At 37.7% G+C, this 20,772-nt stretch overlaps 1 protein-coding gene and 1 pseudogene across 1 annotated transcript; both read right to left on the reverse strand.

Moving 5' to 3' along the window:
• Positions 1-74: 74 nt before the first annotated feature.
• On the reverse strand, positions 75-14,845 carry LOC127455885 (43 kDa receptor-associated protein of the synapse-like). Its single transcript, XM_051724050.1, has 8 exons — positions 11,499-14,845; positions 10,258-10,596; positions 8,664-8,822; positions 6,126-6,224; positions 5,777-5,899; positions 5,612-5,665; positions 5,233-5,432; positions 75-2,651 (listed from the first exon to the last, which is right to left on the reverse strand). The coding sequence occupies exons 1-8, from the start codon at positions 11,721-11,723 to the stop codon at positions 2,579-2,581; spliced, it is 1,272 nt and encodes a 423-aa protein (XP_051580010.1). The 5' UTR covers positions 11,724-14,845; the 3' UTR covers positions 75-2,578.
• LOC127455886 (kelch repeat and BTB domain-containing protein 4-like) lies at positions 14,256-20,460 on the reverse strand (annotated as a pseudogene).
• Between the last annotated feature and the right edge of the window lie 312 nt (positions 20,461-20,772).

Below are 20,772 nucleotides of genomic sequence, written 5' to 3' on the forward strand. Positions count from 1 at the left end.
TTAAACACAATGACTCATGTTGAGGTCTGGTTAAAGAAGCATACTTCAGAAAAGAAACTGATAAAAATATTTTATTGTATATTTACTAGAAAAAGTCAATTGACTGTATACACAGGACTTCTCTTAAATACATCAGTGTTCAGTCTCATTTTCAGAAGATTCTGAAGAATAAACATGCACATTTTGTGAGAGGTAGTTATGACCTGTGATTAACCAGGATGTGAGACATCTGTAATACACAGCATGCAGAGCAGGGTGGTTAGCTTAGTATTTAAGAAAAAAGTTACAATCTATATAATGCATATAAACAGTAAGTGGATAAAAGTTATGAAAATAAGCTAAGAGGAACAAATAAGCAGCATATTTTCATTTTGCTCCCATGTAAAAAGTTCAACAATTATAAATTGCAATGTCATGTTATTTTTATGTCATTATGAGAATACGTCTGATCACAACCAGAAATAAATATTTAAAAATGTTAAATTGCATACGCTTAACCTTGTCTTGGGAGCTATAACCATTTTATTTGATAAAATATATGGTTTTATTTGTATTATTATTATTATTCTATTTTTAATGGAATAATTACAGTGGCACAGAAATAGGGTCCACTGTTAAAAGTCAAAAAAAGTCAAAAGAAACATGCACCAGAAATAGCAATTATTAAAAGTCGTTCATTAGTCATTAATAAAAGACTATTAACATCCATTGGATACTTATAAAAAGTATAATAGATAATAACTGAAATGTTATCCATCATATATCTCGTAATGTGTAGGATTAAGGAAATATCAAAACATTGTTGTATTATTATCATAGTTCAATAATTTAACTTTCAAACAAGGATTTGCTTACATTTATTTTTGATTGAAAAATGAAAGTGCCCACAAAGAAATAAAGATAAAAAGTACATTTGGGCCACTTTGATATCTTGGGAAAAGGTATAAAAACATTTGTTGATTAATTATAGATCACATCCTCTTATGTGAAAAAAGGTAGATACATTTTAAATGTGATATCTGAAAACTATATTTCTAACAGCGCATCCTGTAAATGCATTTGAAAAAATACGCACTTTTCACATTCTGTTGAGTCAAAGAAAATCATTGTACTATTCTTCTAAATGATCCAAAATGACTATTATCAGAAACAGTGTAATAATATCAGAGTTCAGTATAAGATTGTTGATAAAAGAAAATAATATCATAAATAATTGTCATATAAATAGTTAACAAAATGTATAGTTGGTCAAGTTAATAAGTTGAACACATGCCCCGTTACCTCAGAAAATTACAGCTCACAAACTGACAAAACAGGAGGGCAGTTAGAGACATCTGAGCTTTCTACAAACACAAAACAAACTTCAAACAAATTTAAATAGAACCAGCATGTCTGATATTGCGGTAACACTTTACAATAAGGTTCCATTCTTTAACATTAATTAATGCATTAGGTATCATGTAAAGACAATGAATAATATATTGTATACAGCATTTATTAATCTTTGTTAATATTAGTTAATAAAAATACAATTGTTCATTGTTAATTCATAATACATTAACTAAATGTTAACTAATATAAATGTAAAAAAATATTTTTGTATATGCTGAAATTGACATTAACTAAGATTAATAAATTCTGTAAAAGTATTGTTCATTGTTAGTTCATGTTAACCTATGTTGTTATCTAATGTAAACAAATGGAACCTTATTGTAAAGTGTTACCGATTCTGCTGACCAAAAACCCTTTTATCCTTTTAAAATTACATAAATAATGGCATTAACAAATCATTTACACATTCTGAAGAAATGACATTGGGTTTGTAGCAGAAGTAATTGCTTAGAAAATTATAAATACACAATATTAACACAAGAAATGTTTGGGTAACACTTAACAATAAGGTTCCATTCATTAACATTAGTTAATGCATTAGGTATCATGAACTAACAATGAACAATATATTTTTTAACAAACACAACTTGATTTAAAAAAATGTATTACAACATGTTGAAATTAACATTAACCAAGATTAATAAATGCTGTATAAGTATTGTTCATTGTTAGTTTATGTTAACTGATGTTGTTAACTAATGTTAACAAATAGAACCTTATTGTAAAGTGTTACCAATGTTTGTTGAAGATCTGCATTCTGCATTTAGGCAAATGTCCACTGAGATAAACAGGTGATATGTAAAGCTCTCACCTCTTTGGCAAATATCCACAATGACAGGACAGCAATGCTGCTTTGTCCAGTGAGAAGCTGTTTTGAAGTTTCTGTCCAACACTGATGCAGCGATGTGAGCATTGTGAGGTCAGTTTAGCCCTCTGTGGTCATACCAATAAGTGATATATTTCTCAGAGAAATATCTGCCCTCTTCAGTGACTTCTCACGCATTGGACTATCATGTCCTGTCATTACCACAATATTTCCAGTTGCCAAAAGGACAGGATGTAAACACTGGAAAACCTTGCTTTGTCCAGTTCGAAAGCTTCCTGGAAGAAGGTCCTGGATCTTTTGCTCCCGGATGGGTCACTGTGATGGGATTCAGCCAGTTTGTCCAAAGCAGGATGGTAAACCTCATACAAAACCCAGCTTCACAGATGAGCGATGACATTTCGGGCAACCCTTTGTGCCATTTGTCTGTAGACACCTAGATGAGTGAACAGAACATAGTGAGCTCCATAGTTTCTCCTGATAGGAGATGGTTACAGAGAGTAAAAGGCAAGGCTAATTCACCATGGGTTCCCTCTGGAGTTTCTAATGGTTTTTAAGAATAGAGGTTTTATTGAACCCATCTGGTAGGGACTATACATTTTTTTTCATCAGTCCATAAGATTGACTCTAGAATAGATTTTTTTTTAATATATAGCCTAAGTCCATCATTTCTTCTGTTGTTGATTTCTCAATTGGAAACATTTTAATCTCAGATCACGCCCTGGTGTGTTTAGAGGTGTTGCCACATATGGAGAAAAATAAATCATATAGTTGGCGCCTTAATGTATCCCTTTTGCAAAATCCTGAATTCCAACAAATGCTAAAGGCTGAAATCAATGTTTATATGGAGACCAACTGGTCCTCAGTATCCTCTGTGGGCGTGGCTTGGGAGGCACTTAAGGTGGTTCATAGGGGTCGGATCATACAGTATGCCTCATTCACCAAAAAATCCAAAGCACAAGAACTTGTGGAATTGGAAGGGAACATTAAAAGTGCTGAAGCACCGAATGTCATCTAATGGAATTGACCCGATTGAAATACAGATATAAATCTATTTTGTCGCGGAAGGTGGAGTTTTGGCTATTCAGGGCAAGACAGTCATACTTTGAGTCAGGGGACAAAGCAGGGAAGCTTCTAGCTAGATATATAAAACAGAGAGAGTCTTTTTCTACCATTCCCTCAGTGAAATCTGCTGGTGGTAAAAGATTTACCTCAGCCATTGATATTAATAATGCTTTTAAAGAATTCTATCTTGATCTCTATAGTTCCAAGTCTTCGTCTACTGATGAGGATATTAGAAACTTTGTGAAACCATTAGAACTTCCTAAACTGATGACTGAGCAAAAAAATTCTCTTGATTCTGAGATAAACTTGGAAGCGCTTGGCAAGGTATCCGGGGCCAGATGCTACAGAACTGACTCTGATTGAGAGGGCAGGGTTGCTGTCTTTCCCTCTTATTGTTCTGTCTTGCACTGGAACCATTAGCAGCTGCGATAAGAAAGGAGGATGATTTTCCAGGGGTGGTGGTGGGAGGTGTGGTGCATAAGCTTTTGCCTTACACAGATGATATTTTATTATTTGTCACCGACCCTACTAGATCTATGCATTGCCTCCACAGAATTATTAATTCCTTTTCTAAGTTCTTAGGATACAGAGTGAATTGGTCTAAATCTGAAATCTGACAGCGTACTGCCCGGTAACTGCTATTCAGCCAGGTACCTTCCAGTGGCCCAAACAGGGCATTAAGTATTTGGGCATTTTATTCCCAGAACATTTGTGTGATTTAGTTAAAGATAATTTTGACCCTTTAATAAAAAGGTTTTCAAGCGATGTGGGCAGGTGGGCTTCATTACATTTATCCATGATTGGGAAGGTTAATGTTATTAAAATGAATTGTTTTCCAAAATTCAACTACCTGCTACAATCTCTCCCTATAGATGTCCCCCTCTCTTATTTCAAGCAATTTGATAGCATAGCGAAGTATTTCATTTGGAATGGTAAACGTCCCAGATTACATTTTAGTAAGTTACATTGGCCAGTTGACAACGGTGGGCTAGGCCTACCCAAGATTTTGTTTTATTATTATGCATTCGGTCTCAGACATTTGGCTCATTGGTCGCTCCCACCTGAGAGAGTCCCTCCCTGGTTTTGTATTGAACAGGACGTTCTTGCCCCTATTTCGCGATAACAAAGCCTTTCTATCAAACTAATCTGAGAATGTATTGGTCACTCAAATTTAATTTATCCCATGTACCCACCCTAGCAACCGTGCCAATTTGGTTGCTTAGGAGACTTGGCTGGAGTCTCTCAGCATACCCTGGGTTCAAACTCGCGACTCCAGGGGTGGTAGTCAGCATCAATACTCGCTGAGCTACCCAGCCCCCCCACCCCCCCCAGTGGAGTCATATTGATTACTTTTATGTTTGCCTCATGTGATTTTTGGAGCTATAAAGGTCTGGTCACCATTCACTTGCATTGTAAGGACCAACAGAGCAGAGATATTTTTCTAAAAATCTTTGTTTATGTTCTGCTGAAGAAAGAAAGTCATACACATCTGGGATGGCATGAGGGTGAGTAATTGATAAGAGAATATTCATTTTTGAGTGAACTATCCCTTCAAAGGGACTTTTGTGTGTTTTTAAAATGTAAGCCTCTATCAAGTTGCGAAATAAGGACTAAAACCATTGTCCAGTTTGTCAAGACATATACTCAGTTTTGAAACTATTGTGTGCTTTAAAAACATTAGTTGCTACATAAGGAATATTATGTAGCAACTAATGTTTTTAAAGCACACAATAGTTTCAAAATTCATGTTTAAGTTCCTGTGTAATTTATGACAAAACGGGAAAGTCTCTTCAAGTAAAATTAACCACAAACCTCAATTTACTTTTAAAAAACAAAAAAACAAAAAAACAAAACATAAGATATTCTTGAAGGGACCCATGGCTCAAATATGCCAATTCTCTTCTGGATTAAAGGACTACAAACTGAACATCTTTAAACACATGAATACTTACTTGAGGTGGAAAATGTGAGAGCAGGGCAAGGCCTGCAGCTGCTGGTTCTTCTCTCCGATGGACTCCCCGCACATGCCACAGTATAGCTCCAGCTCTTCCACACACTGCAGGAACTTCACCACTTGCTCTCTCAACTCGTCATGCTGCTCCTTACATCGGTAGATACCTTCACACAGGCTGTGCACCTTCAGAATACACAGCTGAACAAGAAGAGCACAGAATATCAGTGGGAAGAAAGGACTGTGCATTCAACTGAGCTTGGTTTTATCATCTGAATAGGTTTAATATTATGTCATTAAAGCTCAACCACCTTTGATGCAGTGTCGGCAATTAGATGCTTAAATTTGTCTTATTCCAAAATAGTTGCACCAAAACGCACCTTATTTCCAATTGCCTCTGCCAGATCATGTGCTCGTTGCAGTGAGTCCAGAGCCTATAGGAGTGATACAAACAATACATACATTATAAACAAACACCATCTGAGATATTTCGATCACAAATGTGAGGCTGCATGAAAAGTGTGCTATCAAATCAGTTTCTCAACCTTATCATATTCCTTCTGTAAAATCCAGCACTTCCCCACTCCTACATAGATGGATGCTTGTCCAAGTCGGTTGCCAATCTCTGACATTATACACATGGAGGAATCATATCGAGGGAATGCTTTCTGTATTAAATATGAAAGCAAAATTAAAACATTACTAACATAAGCAACGCATATCACATTTCTTTTTAAGTATTCTGCCAAAATGTGTAGGTGGAACTACAGTATCATTAATTGCAATAGGGCTCCCAAGAAATTATTACCAACATGATAGCAGAGAGAAATAAAAACATATATGCTACCAATATACTGGAAAGAAACCTAACTTGAGGAAAAAATGACTACTTACATCAACATCTTTTTGACAGCGATGGATATCAGCAAAGTTAAGCAGACACAATGCCTGAAGAGGCCGATCCCCATGCTGCAACGCAATCTTCATTGATTCCTGATAGATATGAGATTAAGAATATTGTAAATATTTAAGGGATAGTTCACCCAAAAATGAAAATTCTCTCATCATTTCAATAGAATATCTCAGCTCTGTAGGTCCATTTAATGCAAGTGAATGGTGACCAGAACTTTGAAGTTCCAAAAAGTGCATAAAGGCAGCATTAAAGTAATCTATATGACTCCAGTGGTTTATGTTTTCTGAAGCAATGCAATCACTTGGGTGAGAAACAGATCAATATTTAAATTATTTTGTACTATAAATCTCCACTTTCAATTTCAGAATGTGAAAGTAAACATGGAGATTTATAGTAAAAAAGGACTTAAATATTGATCTGTTTTTTACCCACACACCTATCATATCACTTCTAAAGACATGAATTTAACCACTGGAGTCATATTAATTACTTTTATCCTGCATTTATATGATTTTTAGAGCTTGCATTACATTGTATGGACCAGAGGCGGACTGGCCATAGGGAGAACAGGGACTTTTCCCGGTGGGAAGGCCACGAAACGGGGCCAAACGGGGGGTGATAAGCTGAAACGGGCCGCCGCGTTATGCTGAACGGGCCGTGACTGGCTATAGAGGCCCGCAAAACAGTGCCAAAGGGGGGCGCGAAATGGAGAAAAGGACAGCGACACCTTAACCCACACCACACACAACAACTTTTGGGCCAGTTTCTATGTAAAATCCAGGCCTAATTTCTCTTCCCAGTCTGCTTTGTTTGTGTTCAGCAGAAAAACTAAGTCATACACATCTGGGATGGCATGAGGGTGAGTGAATGATGTTAGAATTTTCATTTTTTGGGTGAACTACCCCTTTAAGGAAAAATGTATTATTTTCCCCCACAAGAACACAAATACCAAACCATAGCCTACAGACCTACAGAATATTATTTTTGTTAACAATATAATTTATTATTTTATTATTAATGATTTAAATAATCAATATTAATTAATTATTATGAACTAAATAATCAACAAAAATAATCATTATTATTAATTTACAATATTATTTAATATATATATTTTTTTTTCAGTTTCAGTTGATTTTTTTTCTTAATTTTTGTGTCATAGCTTTGTTGCTTGTTTTTACTACTCTTACAAATATAATTTGAATATAATACCTTATCATAGGAACAGCAGCACATCAAGTGTTTAGACAGCCCAACATAGCACATATTTTTATATTTTCTCTATGACAGACAAACCTCAGATATTCCCACAGTTATTGGATGTGACTCAAATCACCTCCAATACTTCAATAGCCTCAAATCAGATGCCCAATCTCCAACCTTCAGATGCTCTTTGACTTCATATTTTTACAGAAATGACGTAATAAGCTGTATATTTCAAGCAGGGGCTGCAAAGGATCCTGAAGGCCCCACTCATACAGTGAGGTCTAAAACTTGCACGACAGCTGGAATGTGCCCTGCGTTAATCCCCACTGTAAGCCTTCTGTAAATCACTGTAGCAGACAGCACATTGTGATACTCACAGTCCACAGCAATGACTGCCTGTTATATTTCTCTCCTGATCATTAGTGAGGGGCTAAGGGTAAGCGTTGTTCTTCATTAACACTCCTCCCAGACAGCACCTCAGCAGGATGGACTCTCGACTGGCATATTTTTATCAGCCATAGTACAGGGGGTTGGTTAAGGGGGCTGGCACAACAAGGCTCACAAATAGTTGCACCTGTTAGTTAAGCCCTGGCCCCCTCTATCACATAATCATCAGGAGCTGCAGAGAGTCAAGAGGCCAGGGTAATGCAAAGAGGATTGGTAAATATTATCAACATGTGGCATCCTGGGGATTAAGGTGAAGCTGCCTAAAATTTGTCCAGGTGAAATACTGACACAGACTGTGGTATGGTTGTGGTTCCAAATTAGGATTCCTATATTTGTTGATTTATGATGCAGAGCAGAACATAAATTTAAATTATCCCTGATCCGGAATATTCATGTAGTTCAAAATAAAACAAAAGACAAAAAGTCTTTGTTTTTTATGTTGATTTTTATAATAGTTTGGTACACATTAATTGTCTTTTTTCTAAATAATGGCTGTTTTAACTGATTTAATATCTTCAATGCAAATTGTGTGTGCCAGTAGCATCACCAAACGTAATTGCAAAAATAACTACAATAGATAGGAACAAGTTTGTTAAGACAAACTTTGATGTTGGCTTGCCAAAAACCTGTCCTCAAAGTTTAAAAAAGTTAAAAAATCTTTATTAGCCATGGATGGATGGATGGATGGATAGACAGATTTAGAACATAAAGGTGTGTAAATAATGACAGGATTTTCATTTGTGGGTCTGTTCCTTTAAGCTAGGACAGAAGAAAGTATTTTATCATGGAAAAAATGACACACTTCAGCACTCAACAAAAATAGTAGTCAACATTTAGCTGTATCATCATGAACTAGGTGTTTGTACCTCACAGCATTCCATTGCATCTGGCAAGCGCATCAGCTTCCTGAAGGCCACCGACATGTGGTACTGGCTCATGGCACGGTACTTTAGACTCCACCCCTTACCATAGTCATTTACAAGTTCAGCTGCTTTGCAAGGAAAGAAGAGTGCTTTCTCATAATCCTGCAACAGCACAAATCATGCAGATATGGACACTTATTAGCAGTATAAATGATAACAACATAACACAGGAAAGCCATCTCAAGTCTGGTCTTTAATGGAATGACGGTGCTAAACGAACAATCAAATATTAGTAATGACAATTTTTTCACTTATCATTTAGTTAATTTCCCTGTTACAGGGATATAACTATGTGACAGCTAAAAGGGGCCATCTTATGATTGTTCCTAGTAGCTGTGACATTCTCTGCATGACTTTCCATCACATACTTACAACAGCAGGCCTTCCTGGGCATCCAGGGGATTTGCTCTCTTTAAATCTCTGGTGTCAAGGTGAGTACAAAGGCCTATATCTAGCCAAACCTACATTGTCTGACTTGCAGTTGGATACATAGTATGCAATATGTAGACAGTTTGTTAGTAATGCAAAGAGTGCTTTCTACTCTGTCAGTGAATTAGAACATAAATGACTGTAGGCCAAAGGGGGACCAGGCTTACACAATGTCCTCACTATGCACACTGTGACAAGTTCTGAACGTGGAAATTGCTGCACGGTGTGACACAGTCACAGCCAATCAGAACATATTTAATGCTTAATTTACAGTTATGTGGAGTAGATATGGAGTAATGTGTCTACATATTACTTACTATATATCCAATTGCAAGTCAGACAATGTAGGTTTGGACCAATGACATATCACTTAGTGTGCTGCTACCCAATGCGACACATCAGAAATCAACAAGATCACACGTGAAATTGACACACATGCTGCTTCTGAATGTTCATATACCCTGAAATCGACTCTATACTACCGAACTACTGAAAAACATCATTCCCTATCAGACATTATTGTATCAATTAAAAATGTGTTCACCTTTCCTCGTGGTGCCACTAATAGTGCATTGCGCACAATCTATGAGACATGCGTTTTAGTCCCATGGAAACCAAGAAGTAAATACGCTCTCATAAATAATGGTGAGCGTGATCCATAGGTTGCATTTTTGGTCTAAATTTACAATTTTACCCCACTGGTGGTTGGGGTTCGGGTTAGGAGTAGGGTTAAAAAAAATATGCAATCCTGTTGACTGTATAACATAATTTACAATTAAAAATACAACTCGCTTTTGGCACCACCCTGCTGTCATTTCACCTCAACAACACTTCCAACTTTGGCCATTGAGGGCAGTGGTTCGTTATTCAGTAAGCAAGACTGATTTCAGAAACGGAACTCAACGTTCTGCCACCAAATTCACAGTGTGATCAGTTGGTAGAAATAGAAACCAAGCGATTGACAATGTCCTGCCACTCGATGCGGTCATGGAATAAAACTCAAAGATTTCATGAAGATGAATTCATCAAAAGATGAATTCATGGAGTGATGAGGATACAAACACAAATTATTTTTGCTTTCTCAAAAATATACATTATATTACGATACCTTAAGCTGGATGTAGAAGCTGCCCAAACTGCAACAAATCCTGCACTCTAGCATCTTGTCGTCATTGTTGTGAGCATAACGCAGGGCCTTCTCATAGCTCACCAAGGCCTTTTGTAAGACGCTAAGGCCCAGATAGGCATTGCCCATGCTCAAACACACTTGCCCATTGAGCTGTAGGCTAACAGTGGTGCCCTGCATGTTTAAGCAGGTCTCACAATACGAGACAGTTTTTTGGAATTCACAAAGCTTCTCGTTGCTGCGTGCCAAGTTTAGATAGCCCTCTGTTAAGTAGTCCGGGTCTTCCATCTCTCTGGCTGTGTTTATCTGAGCTAAAGAGTACTGGATGTTTGAGTTTAAGGGGGACAGAAGACAATAGGAAATTTGTTAATTATTCACTCTGCAGAAAAAAATAAAATTACAGGCAACTAGTATACAAAAAGCTACCTATAGGGCAGAATGAATCTTGATGTAACCTGACATAATGCTATATAGTACTACTGTTGTAATTGTCTACATACCACAACAGATATCCAGAGAACAGGTGAGCATACTTTAATACTATTATGAGGGATTCTGTAGCTCAACTGGTAGAGCACAGTACTATTAACACAAAGATCATGGGTTCAATTCCCCCACAACATGATAAAATGTATATGTTGAATACACTCTAGGTTGCTTTGGATGAAAGCGTTTGCCAAAGGAATAAATGTATTATATGATACCTCCAGTTATTTAAACATAACATCATGCAAAGATTTTGCTGAAATCTCTGCAGAGGAAAGTATGTCCTTTGCAAGAAGGTTTTTGTAAACAAGATGCTCAGGGCTGAGGATCAGATTGCACACGGGTCTCCTTACCCCTAACTATGGAAGTTACATATTATTACCATGTTCTGCAAGCATTCACATTGGTATATACAGTATTTCAGCACTTCAAAACAACAAGGTTACATGTATATCAGTGCAGTAATTCTTGATCAGTCACCTCTTGTCTCATTATGTATATATTTATCTTGTTCACCAGATTGAATTTATCAGATATCATATTTAAAAAACAAACAAACAAAAAAAAAAAACACAAAAAAAAAAAACAATATTTACTCCACACCACAGGCAACAGATATTTAATAAAAATAAATTAGTCTAATTTGAAACTATCAAGACCGTACCAATGTAAAAGAGAGCAGGGAGGACAGTTGACTTGATTTAAATTGCAAGTGAACAGATATAAGTGTCTCTTACCTGTAGCATCTCTTTGTATTTCCCCATTTCTGAATTTGCTGTGATCAGACACCCTAAGACTCGAAACTTCCCCCCAGGATCAGATGTCTTCCTTAACACTTTCATCCAGATGTATAAAGCCTTTTCTGTATCATTAGACTGGTACAGCCTCAATCCCTTCTCAATCTGCTGTTTGGTTTGGTCCTGACCCATTTCTGCGACAAAGTCCCTCATAAAAATAATCATCCGTCTGGCTCTTCGGACCTCCGGGGAAGCGCAAGTGTACAATTATGTAATTGCACGTTAACACACCAAAAGAGAAGACGTGTTAACGACAATCCACCCCAGAGCTCGGCCCACTTGCTTCCTTCTCTAATCCACAACTCTCAGCTTTAGGTGCAAAGAGATGCTGAACAAACTTCAACTTTGCACAGCATGCAAGGGCTTCAGAGTCAAGATCATTATTCACATTGGGAGAACTTCAAAAAAAATTATGAGAATCACAAAATCATAATATCTTAAAAACCCAAGCACAATCCCCTCTGAAAGCTGGTAAAGAGAGTTCAAGGAAATATGCGACACTAAAGAAATAAGTTCCAATCCAAGGTGCTGGCAATGATCTCCCAGAATATCTACTCCCTCCACACCCGAGAGGGAGGAATTCTCTGTACCCTACAAACCACCCCTTCATCTCTCTCCTCCCTCCCATTGCAGTGCTGGCGCTACAGCAGATGGCCATGTCACTCTGGACCATGTGTCCCTGCTGAAATTCAACTTCAGCCTCTAAAAAGATCCAAGGTCAGAAAAGACGCTTATCGCCGATCTTCTTACTAAGATAACTGCTATTTACCTTCACATACACACTCTGTCAAGAGGCTTAAGCAACACAACTATGAACTACCCTTAAGAAAAGGGAACATCTGGAAATATTCACTGAGCTACTGCAAAGGTTTGGACATCATGTGAGCAAGTCTAAAAACAGCCAGATATTTCACAGCGGTGAATCGGAGCAAGTCAAGCGGTCTTCTTAGTGACTGGCGGTTCCTGTGGGTGGGTCTTGTTAAGCCGCTTGGTGTGCCACCTCCCAGCCCCCCAGGTTTGGTGTCAGCAATTGATGCTTAGAATAGTTCCACAAAGTCTGACATGGTATTTGTCTTGAGTTACAGTACCACTGCTTCTTGAAACACATCAATGGGATCGAATTGTTGGGTTCTCAACTAAACCTGCCATTCTCCCTCCTTTCCTTACCCCCCCCTCACATGTAGCTTCATGGATACAAATAGGAGTATTTACCGCCTAGCCATTCACAAGATAGTTTATCTGTCCAAAGATAAACGTCTGGTGGTTGTAGGTCATGTCTTTGTTATAACACAATTCCTGAAATGCTAACACACTGCCTCATCACTTTGTGGGGACTGTAGTACGTGTAAAAAAAAAAAAAAGAAAGAAAAAAAAAGAAAATAGTAGCCAATGTAGCTATTACATGTATTCTGTCTCTCTCTTTGTATACATATGAAATAGAAGGAATTTTGCTTCATTAAAGGTTTAAGCCATTATATTAAAATATTAAGATCTGACTATTTGGCCCGTGATTTCAGATATCAGAAAACAGAGTTTACTTCACGTAGACCACCATAAAACATTATAAAAACTTTTTCTTCTAATATTAATAAATATTTAAGACAATGTAAAACTTCAAGAAAAACACACCCAACTAACACATGCATGACTTCATAAGTTTGCACTAAAAGAGGGCAAAAAAAAAAAAAAGCCTCAGTCTCCATTCACTTTCATTGTATGAAAGAAGTATGCCATAAAAGTAAATGGTGACAAAGAACCACATTGCCCCAAATATCGCCTTTTGTGTTTCATGGAAGACAGAAAGTCATAAGAGCTTGGAACAACACGAGAATGTGTAAATTATGACAGGTTTTAATTTTTGGGTGAACTATGCCTTTGAATTGACTTCTAGTACTTTCTTAAATTTAATAGGCTTCATCATGATTTTCCTTCACTTTTTCAGGGTTTCTGTTGGTCTTTGTAATGTTAGACAAAGTGGGAAACATGAAACACGTTACTAAGTTACAACCTATAATTCAAGAGAAATGTTGGCCAAGAGTGCACACCAGAATAACAAAGTCTCAACCTGTAAATTCCTTTTTATCAAATTAATTATTTTTAGTAACACTATTTTGCACCAGCCCTTGAGGTCAACAATAATATGCTATCTCTGTTAAATGGATAGTTCAACCAAAAATGTAAATCATTTACTGACCATCATGTTGTTCCAAACAAACCCATGACTTTCTTCCTTTTGAGGAACACAAAAGTAAATATTTAGCAGAATGCTAGCCTGATTCACGCTTTCATTGATGAAAAAAAAAAAGATGCAATTAAAATGAATGGTGACTGAGACTAACGTTCTGCCTAACATCTCCTTTTGTGTACCACAGAGGTCAAGTCTTAAGTTTAGAACAACATGAAGGGGAGTAAATAAGGTTTTTAATTTCAAAGAATTTAATTTTTTTTAGTGAACTATCCCTTTAAAATGGATCATGTCTCTGGCAGACATTAAACAGTCTGCATGTCCATATAATGCATGCGGAGGATCAAGTTGTGGCACAAAATCTATAAATTATCTTGAGGTGGACACTGACCTAATTCAAAGGGTCCCCTGCTTTATCATAAACCACTGAGAAAGAGTAGTTGAGAGGGGACTCAGGAGGAACGGTCAGTGGACATTAAGAGAGTAGCAATTTGTAGGACTATATGAGCATGCTCCTTCTACACTTTTATTGCAAGCTTTTTTAATGGTCTTTGACAGTTCTCCTAAAATTGATGTTGTTGACTTTCCTGTGGATGTCTGGCATTCTGTTAATCTGAGTAATTCTCTTTACTGTGTATGTTGGTAGACATTTAACACCATATACTATATTACACATACTGTATGCAACCTAAATCACAAATTTATAGCTGTATACTTTGCAAGCAATTCGGTGAATGCTGCATTATTTGTGTGCAAATGAGTTATTGAGACTGTAGATTGTAGAAACATTTCTGCTGTGGAATGTCAACAGTTGGGAATAAACTCAAATATCATATTCAAATCCTAACAAAATGAACTAAGCACAAACACACCACTTTAGGAATAAATTGATCCTAAATTTTAAATGTGGAAGAGTATCACTTTCTGTAAATTACATTTGTCCTTCATTAATGTTCTACAGTATCCTACTGCGTAACACTTCACATGACAGCTTGTAGCACTGTAGCATAGACAATAACAACTGGTGTCTATTAGATCAACATCACACACCATGACTGGTATTGAATGGATCACCATAAACTGTGGCATTATTTTTCTTGATCCCATGCACTACTTGGGAACATTAAGAAATCAGGCCAAAACAAACTGCCAGTTTGTGAGGAGGATTTTGATTCCCTTGATCACAGAGACCACTGATGTGGCAGTGTTCAACTTCAGAGTGTTTGCGTCACCTTTCTTGCATCTGTCCCTAAAAACATAGATGCACCCATTGCAGCTGGCCACTTTCCATAGAAACGGCACACAGCTACACATTTCAGGGAACCGTAAACGGGTGAAGCTGTCCAGCAGTGGGTTATAGCACACCAAAGAGTCGCCCTCTGCCATTACAAATATAAGGTCCTTATGAGCAGTGGCATGCATGCATCCAGCAAAAGGCAGCATGTAGGGCTTGGTTTGGCACCTCTGCGTAGCTGTGTCAAAGCACTGGATAAGGCGAGATGGTTTGATAAAGAAGTCCATATCACTTTCCTCCCCACCCAAAAGGTAAATCGTGCCTCCCAAATTGACTCCCGCTGCACCAGAGACAGCCATGTCTAATTGAGCGGCCCCTGTCCATATGTTGTCTTGTACTGTGTAATAAATGATAGCATTGGAGAGACTGTCCTGAAGGGTCTTGCCTCCCAAGAAGTATATGGCATCCTCTGAGGATACAGACACTAATGTGTGGTGTAGATGGTCCCAAGGAAGAGGGGCACAGCGCTCCCAGTCCATAGTGTGCATGTTGCATTTCCACATGCGACGTGGTATGGACCCACTTACAGGTCACTCCCATGCTTGCATGCAGCCATGATCTGGTGACACAGGCTGTTTTGGCCACTCACGCTGATGGCATCGTCCTCATCACAATGAAGAGAAACAGCCAATGAGTGTGTGCGTGTGTTTTCCTTCTCAATTAGGTAAATGTGCACCTTTTCACCAATCTCCTAAGAAAATGTAAACAAGCAGCATGTGAAAAATAAATACAATACTTATAAAACAAAGCTAACAAAAAACTTTTTAAAATTTTCTGCATCACTAGCGTGACCAAACGGAACTGCACAATGTAACACATCAATGGAAAGGAGGCGGCGAGAACCGGCTTGATAATATAAATAATAGTTTAATTATAAACTGAACCAAAAAGACATACACACACAGATGTCGGACAGCTGTCCGGAACTCTCTCTCTCTGTCGCACTGCCGTCTCCAGTCGGCCCTTATCCCTCTCAGGCTAATCGGCCTGATTATCAGCCCGCCCCCCGCCCTGCCACATTCCTCCCCCATTCTCTCAAGCCGGGGAGCCCCCGGCATGACGTACATCCCCCCCCTTTCCCTGGGGGGGACGTGCCTTCCGCCCCGTCTGCCAGCAGGTCATCCCCGTCTACCTGGATCAGGGGAGGGGACAAGGGAGTTTAAAATTTTTGGGAAAATCAACCAAGGAATAGTTTACTTATAGTGGTCTCTGCATATTAAAGGAATATACTGGTTTCAATACAAGTTAAGCTCAATTAACAGAATTTGTGGCATAATGTTGATTACCACAAAAATGTATATAGACTTGTCTTTAACCTCGTGCGACCCTGCGTCCACATGTGTGGACGTTGTATTTTGGCTTCGCTATACGCAACGCAGCATTTAAATGAATTTAACCAACTGAATACTGTTCACAAGGCTCTCGACTATCATTTAAAGGTTAAATGTCTGGCGACTGAGTCATGTAACACAACAGCATGGTTTCAATTTCCGTGAAGTGCTTCTACAGGCGCAGAGCCAACAAAAGTGCCTCTGGATAGAAACCTCTAAGTTTTTCATTGAAACCTGTTTGGGTGTAAAGAGTAGCATCTCTAGTTTGTTTGATATGCTGCTTAAAAAAAATTCATACATTTTTCGCACGTCGGCGCGCTGATAAACATGACGTCCACATCACGGATTTTGGGACTTTATTCCCTCAAAAGTTTAAAAAACATGTTAGTTATTTTGAATAACTTTCAACATTAACACATCTGTGGGTCATTTCGCTTCATATTAATACAAATTTTGTTATATTTTATTTTATCACTGTGTAATACGGTTCTTTTCATTAACATTAGTAAATACATTGCTATATTCACTGTGCATTATCACACTGAGAATCAATGGGTTCATCCAAAAGCTGAAAATGTTTGCTCTCAGAAGCTTTTTATGGAGTTAGAATGAAAATAAGGTGCATTTCGAACTGTTCTGAGACCAGTGCAGACAGACAGCACACTGGAGGTTAAGTCATTCACTAAATAGGGATCAAGGGAGCATCCTATAGCTCTCTATGCAGCTAAGTTCATTCGATCCAAACTTCCTATCAAAAGTTCAGTTTCAGGCTGCAGGTGATATTTGGACCACTCAACATGTTTGGCAGACTTGGGACAATGCTAATCAATACATAAATTCAGAATTTATCATGTATAATTTTAAGTGACTGGATGATGCTGGCCTTTACTTTGAAGCAGAATTATTTATGCTAATTTCTGATCTAATGTCTAAAAAATATGAATAACCAACACTCCTGGAAACAAAATGAACAATTTGATGAAAAAAAATTTGACTTTCTATAGCTTGGTATTATTTAAAATTTCACAACTTAGTCCCGCTGTCCACATAGGTGGACATCAATTTTTAAGAAACTATTTTTTCTTGTTTATTAGGTGCTACTAGTTACAAATTTACAAATCAAAAAGGGAAATGAAAAATGCACACAGCAGTTACACTCGGGTCTCAGGAGGTTAAAAAAGCAAAAATCGAGGTTACAGTGAGGTACAATGGAAGTGAATGGGAACAATTTTTGGAGGGTTTGAAGGCATAAATGTGAGGCTTATAATTTTATAAAAGCACTTTCATTCTTCTGTTAAAAATAGTGTATTATTTGTTTAAATTGTTGCATTTATGGTCGTTTTAGGGTTACAGTGTTATGTCATCATTGCAACGAATTTGTAAAAGTGAATAGGCCTTTAAATTTACACAGGAAAGTTTTGTATTAGAGCTGTCAGAATTAACACGTTAACGCATGCGATTAATTTAAAAGGCTTAACGCATACATTTTCTTTATCGCAATTAATGCATTTATCGTTAATACAACATAAACATGTTGGGAAGGGCGGAATCTTTGTAATGTGTCCACCCGGAGTCATTACACTGTCACACACACCACAGCCCTTCTACCAATGTTAACCTACAAGCTTAGCATAAGGTGGTCCCATAGACATTCTATGGGCGGTACTGTCATAGCACGCTACAGTTACGCTCTCTGCTATGATAGAGCCGCGGAGGTTGTTATCTTAAAATAAAAGAATCTCTGCACACACACAACAGTGCTTCGGTGATAAAATGATGGAGAAAGGACGTCTTAATGCTATTTGATGTACAAAACAAGCCCAGCTGGGACATGTGATATAAATCAGGTATTTTCAGAAGCATGTAAGGTGCATTTTAATAACCACAGAAGGACGTCTAGTCTTAACTATAGCCAAAATGCAGAATGAGACGTTTTTGTTTGTTTGCAAAGTGGCGCTGTTGTTGATTTAATGCCCATTGCAATTAATATGCAACCTATGTGGGGATTAGTTCTTTCAATTAGTCAACCTCCAACTTAGACTTTGGGAAACATTTCAAGTTACTTGAATTGGTGATATATTAGTGCTGTCTTTTCTATCTTTATACTGTGGAAGGCTTTGTTTGGAAAATGTTAATAAAGCATTATATTGTTACATACTTTTTTCTTTTCTTTCCTAAGATGGAAATAAATGCATTTTGATAGGAAAAGAAATATATAGCCTATAGGCAATTGTCAAATTTCAGCACTTTCAAAATCTGCGATTAATCGTGTTTAACTACAAAACATTATGCGATTAATCACGATTTTAAAAAAATAATCGACTGACAGCACTCGTTTGTATGCAATTTTATCACACTAAATTCATGTTAGCATGCATATTGTTTATGTCTTGTGGCTATACTTTTGCAACAGTGAGTATTTTAACGTTAACTGATTGGCCCCATTCAAATCTATAACCCAGATTTTTGCTTTTTACAAAAAAACGAGACAAGTCAAAATAAGTTTGTGTGGTAATCAACATTATGCCCCAGATGCTGTCGATTGAGCGTAACTTTTTGAACAGACGTTAAGTTTATGTATTTGCTTCCTTTTTAATATGTTTCCATCTTCACTCACCTTTAGGCTGTTTAGGAGCATATCTGAATACTCCTCTCGCTCAACTTTGTTGTAATTTATCCAAGACTCAATTGCTCCAGTTGGATTTTGTGAGCTTGGCACACCGTCTAATGAAGCAGATGCACATTAAAGTTACTTTGATTCTTTTTAATCACAATGTCTCATACAACGCAAAATGAATTAGCTGATAATGTGATTCATTCACCTTTAATGATGTCCAAAAGTAGACACAATGGCAAGTTCAGGAACTCGTCTGTCTGGTGCAGCTGAACAAGGTGAATCTTTGCACAGTGCTTGGCAGCCGTGTACAACTCCTGGTCACTGTCTGCCAACCACATGATCTGCAATAAAGAGAGGTCATTTCTCAAGAGTACAGTTTTCAAGACTCTTCAGCCCTATCTATGTGTTTACTACTAATTCAGTAAATGAAAACTTAAGGATTCACCAGCAGGCAGTTCTTTACATCCACAGTGCGTGACAGGAAGCGAGAGCACTCTTCAAACAGGGCGGTAAGCTGGTACATATCAGCCATCTCATAGGTGTCCTGCAGATCATCAACCTGTAGTTTCATCGTACCATGGTACCAGCGACTGGAAGACAGGCGCACTGACATCCTTCAGCTCAATATTGCTAACATAAGCTTCTCTAAGATTAGAGGTGAACATAGACCTGAAGAAGCAACTATGAGCCGAGAGCACCAGGCGGTGAAGCTGGAACTCTGTGCTGTCCACAGTGATGGTGACGTCTGCAAACAGACCATCCTCTAGACACAAGTCCATGATGCTCTTTACAACACGACTGGCATGGGAGCGATCAGTGAAGGTGTAGCCCTGTAAATAGTTCTCTTCCCCTGATAGACCTCCAACACTGACAGCCCCATACTCGCCGGACTCCATGGCACCTTTTATCTAAAGCAGCTTCACCAGAATACTAGAAGAATTACTTACTGGGCCAAAAATGGGTGCATTCATATAGTTTTAATTAGTGACTGATGAAGTCAGACTACAGACTGTGTTTTGCCTTGGGATATAATACTCAGTGTGCTCTAAACCAGATGACATATTGTTTTATACCGATACGTAGCATTCTTTGTTAAGAAAACTACCTAACAACCAATTCTTCATATACAATAATTATTTATTCATACGTTATACTGCCTGTATACTACTTATTGCACCTGAGCTAGCGTAACATTTACTTTGACTGTGCATTTCCCTAAACAAATTATTTCCATTTATGGTAAACTGGTCAGCTATGCAGCTAATGCTAACATGAGCAATCTAGGTAACAGTGTAGTTAACTATAACAACCCCAATTACTCCACAGTCAGACGCAGCAAAAATAATCTATCAGCTGTATAATTGTAGACAGCACGTGCGTTTTCACATTATATATGTTAGCATATGTTGCCATAACAGCAAGACTGCATGCGAAAGTGAGCCTCAGGAAATAAACAGCACCTCTTCTCTACACTATCGTCATCGTGTGTTTACGCGACTCCCTGATACCCCTGTGTGTTGGAGGCCTGTCATTGCATCAAGTAACGGAAAATAGATTTAATATTTAAAGGTGCACTCAGTAATTTTTTCTCATTAAAAAAATTTAACTCCAAAAAACATGAATTGTAATTTTGCAATATATGTAGGAAATAATGACCACTCACATTAAAATGAAGACTCCAGTCATATCAGTAACCTTATAAAAGCTGTTTTATTCTACATGGAGAAGGTCCACACATGGAGGCTGCCATTTTAGAATCACATGACCAGCCGAATACTAGTAACCAT

Source organism: Myxocyprinus asiaticus, chromosome 18 (genome assembly GCF_019703515.2).
Source record: "Myxocyprinus asiaticus isolate MX2 ecotype Aquarium Trade chromosome 18, UBuf_Myxa_2, whole genome shotgun sequence".
Classification (NCBI taxonomy): Eukaryota; Metazoa; Chordata; class Actinopteri; order Cypriniformes; family Catostomidae; genus Myxocyprinus; species Myxocyprinus asiaticus.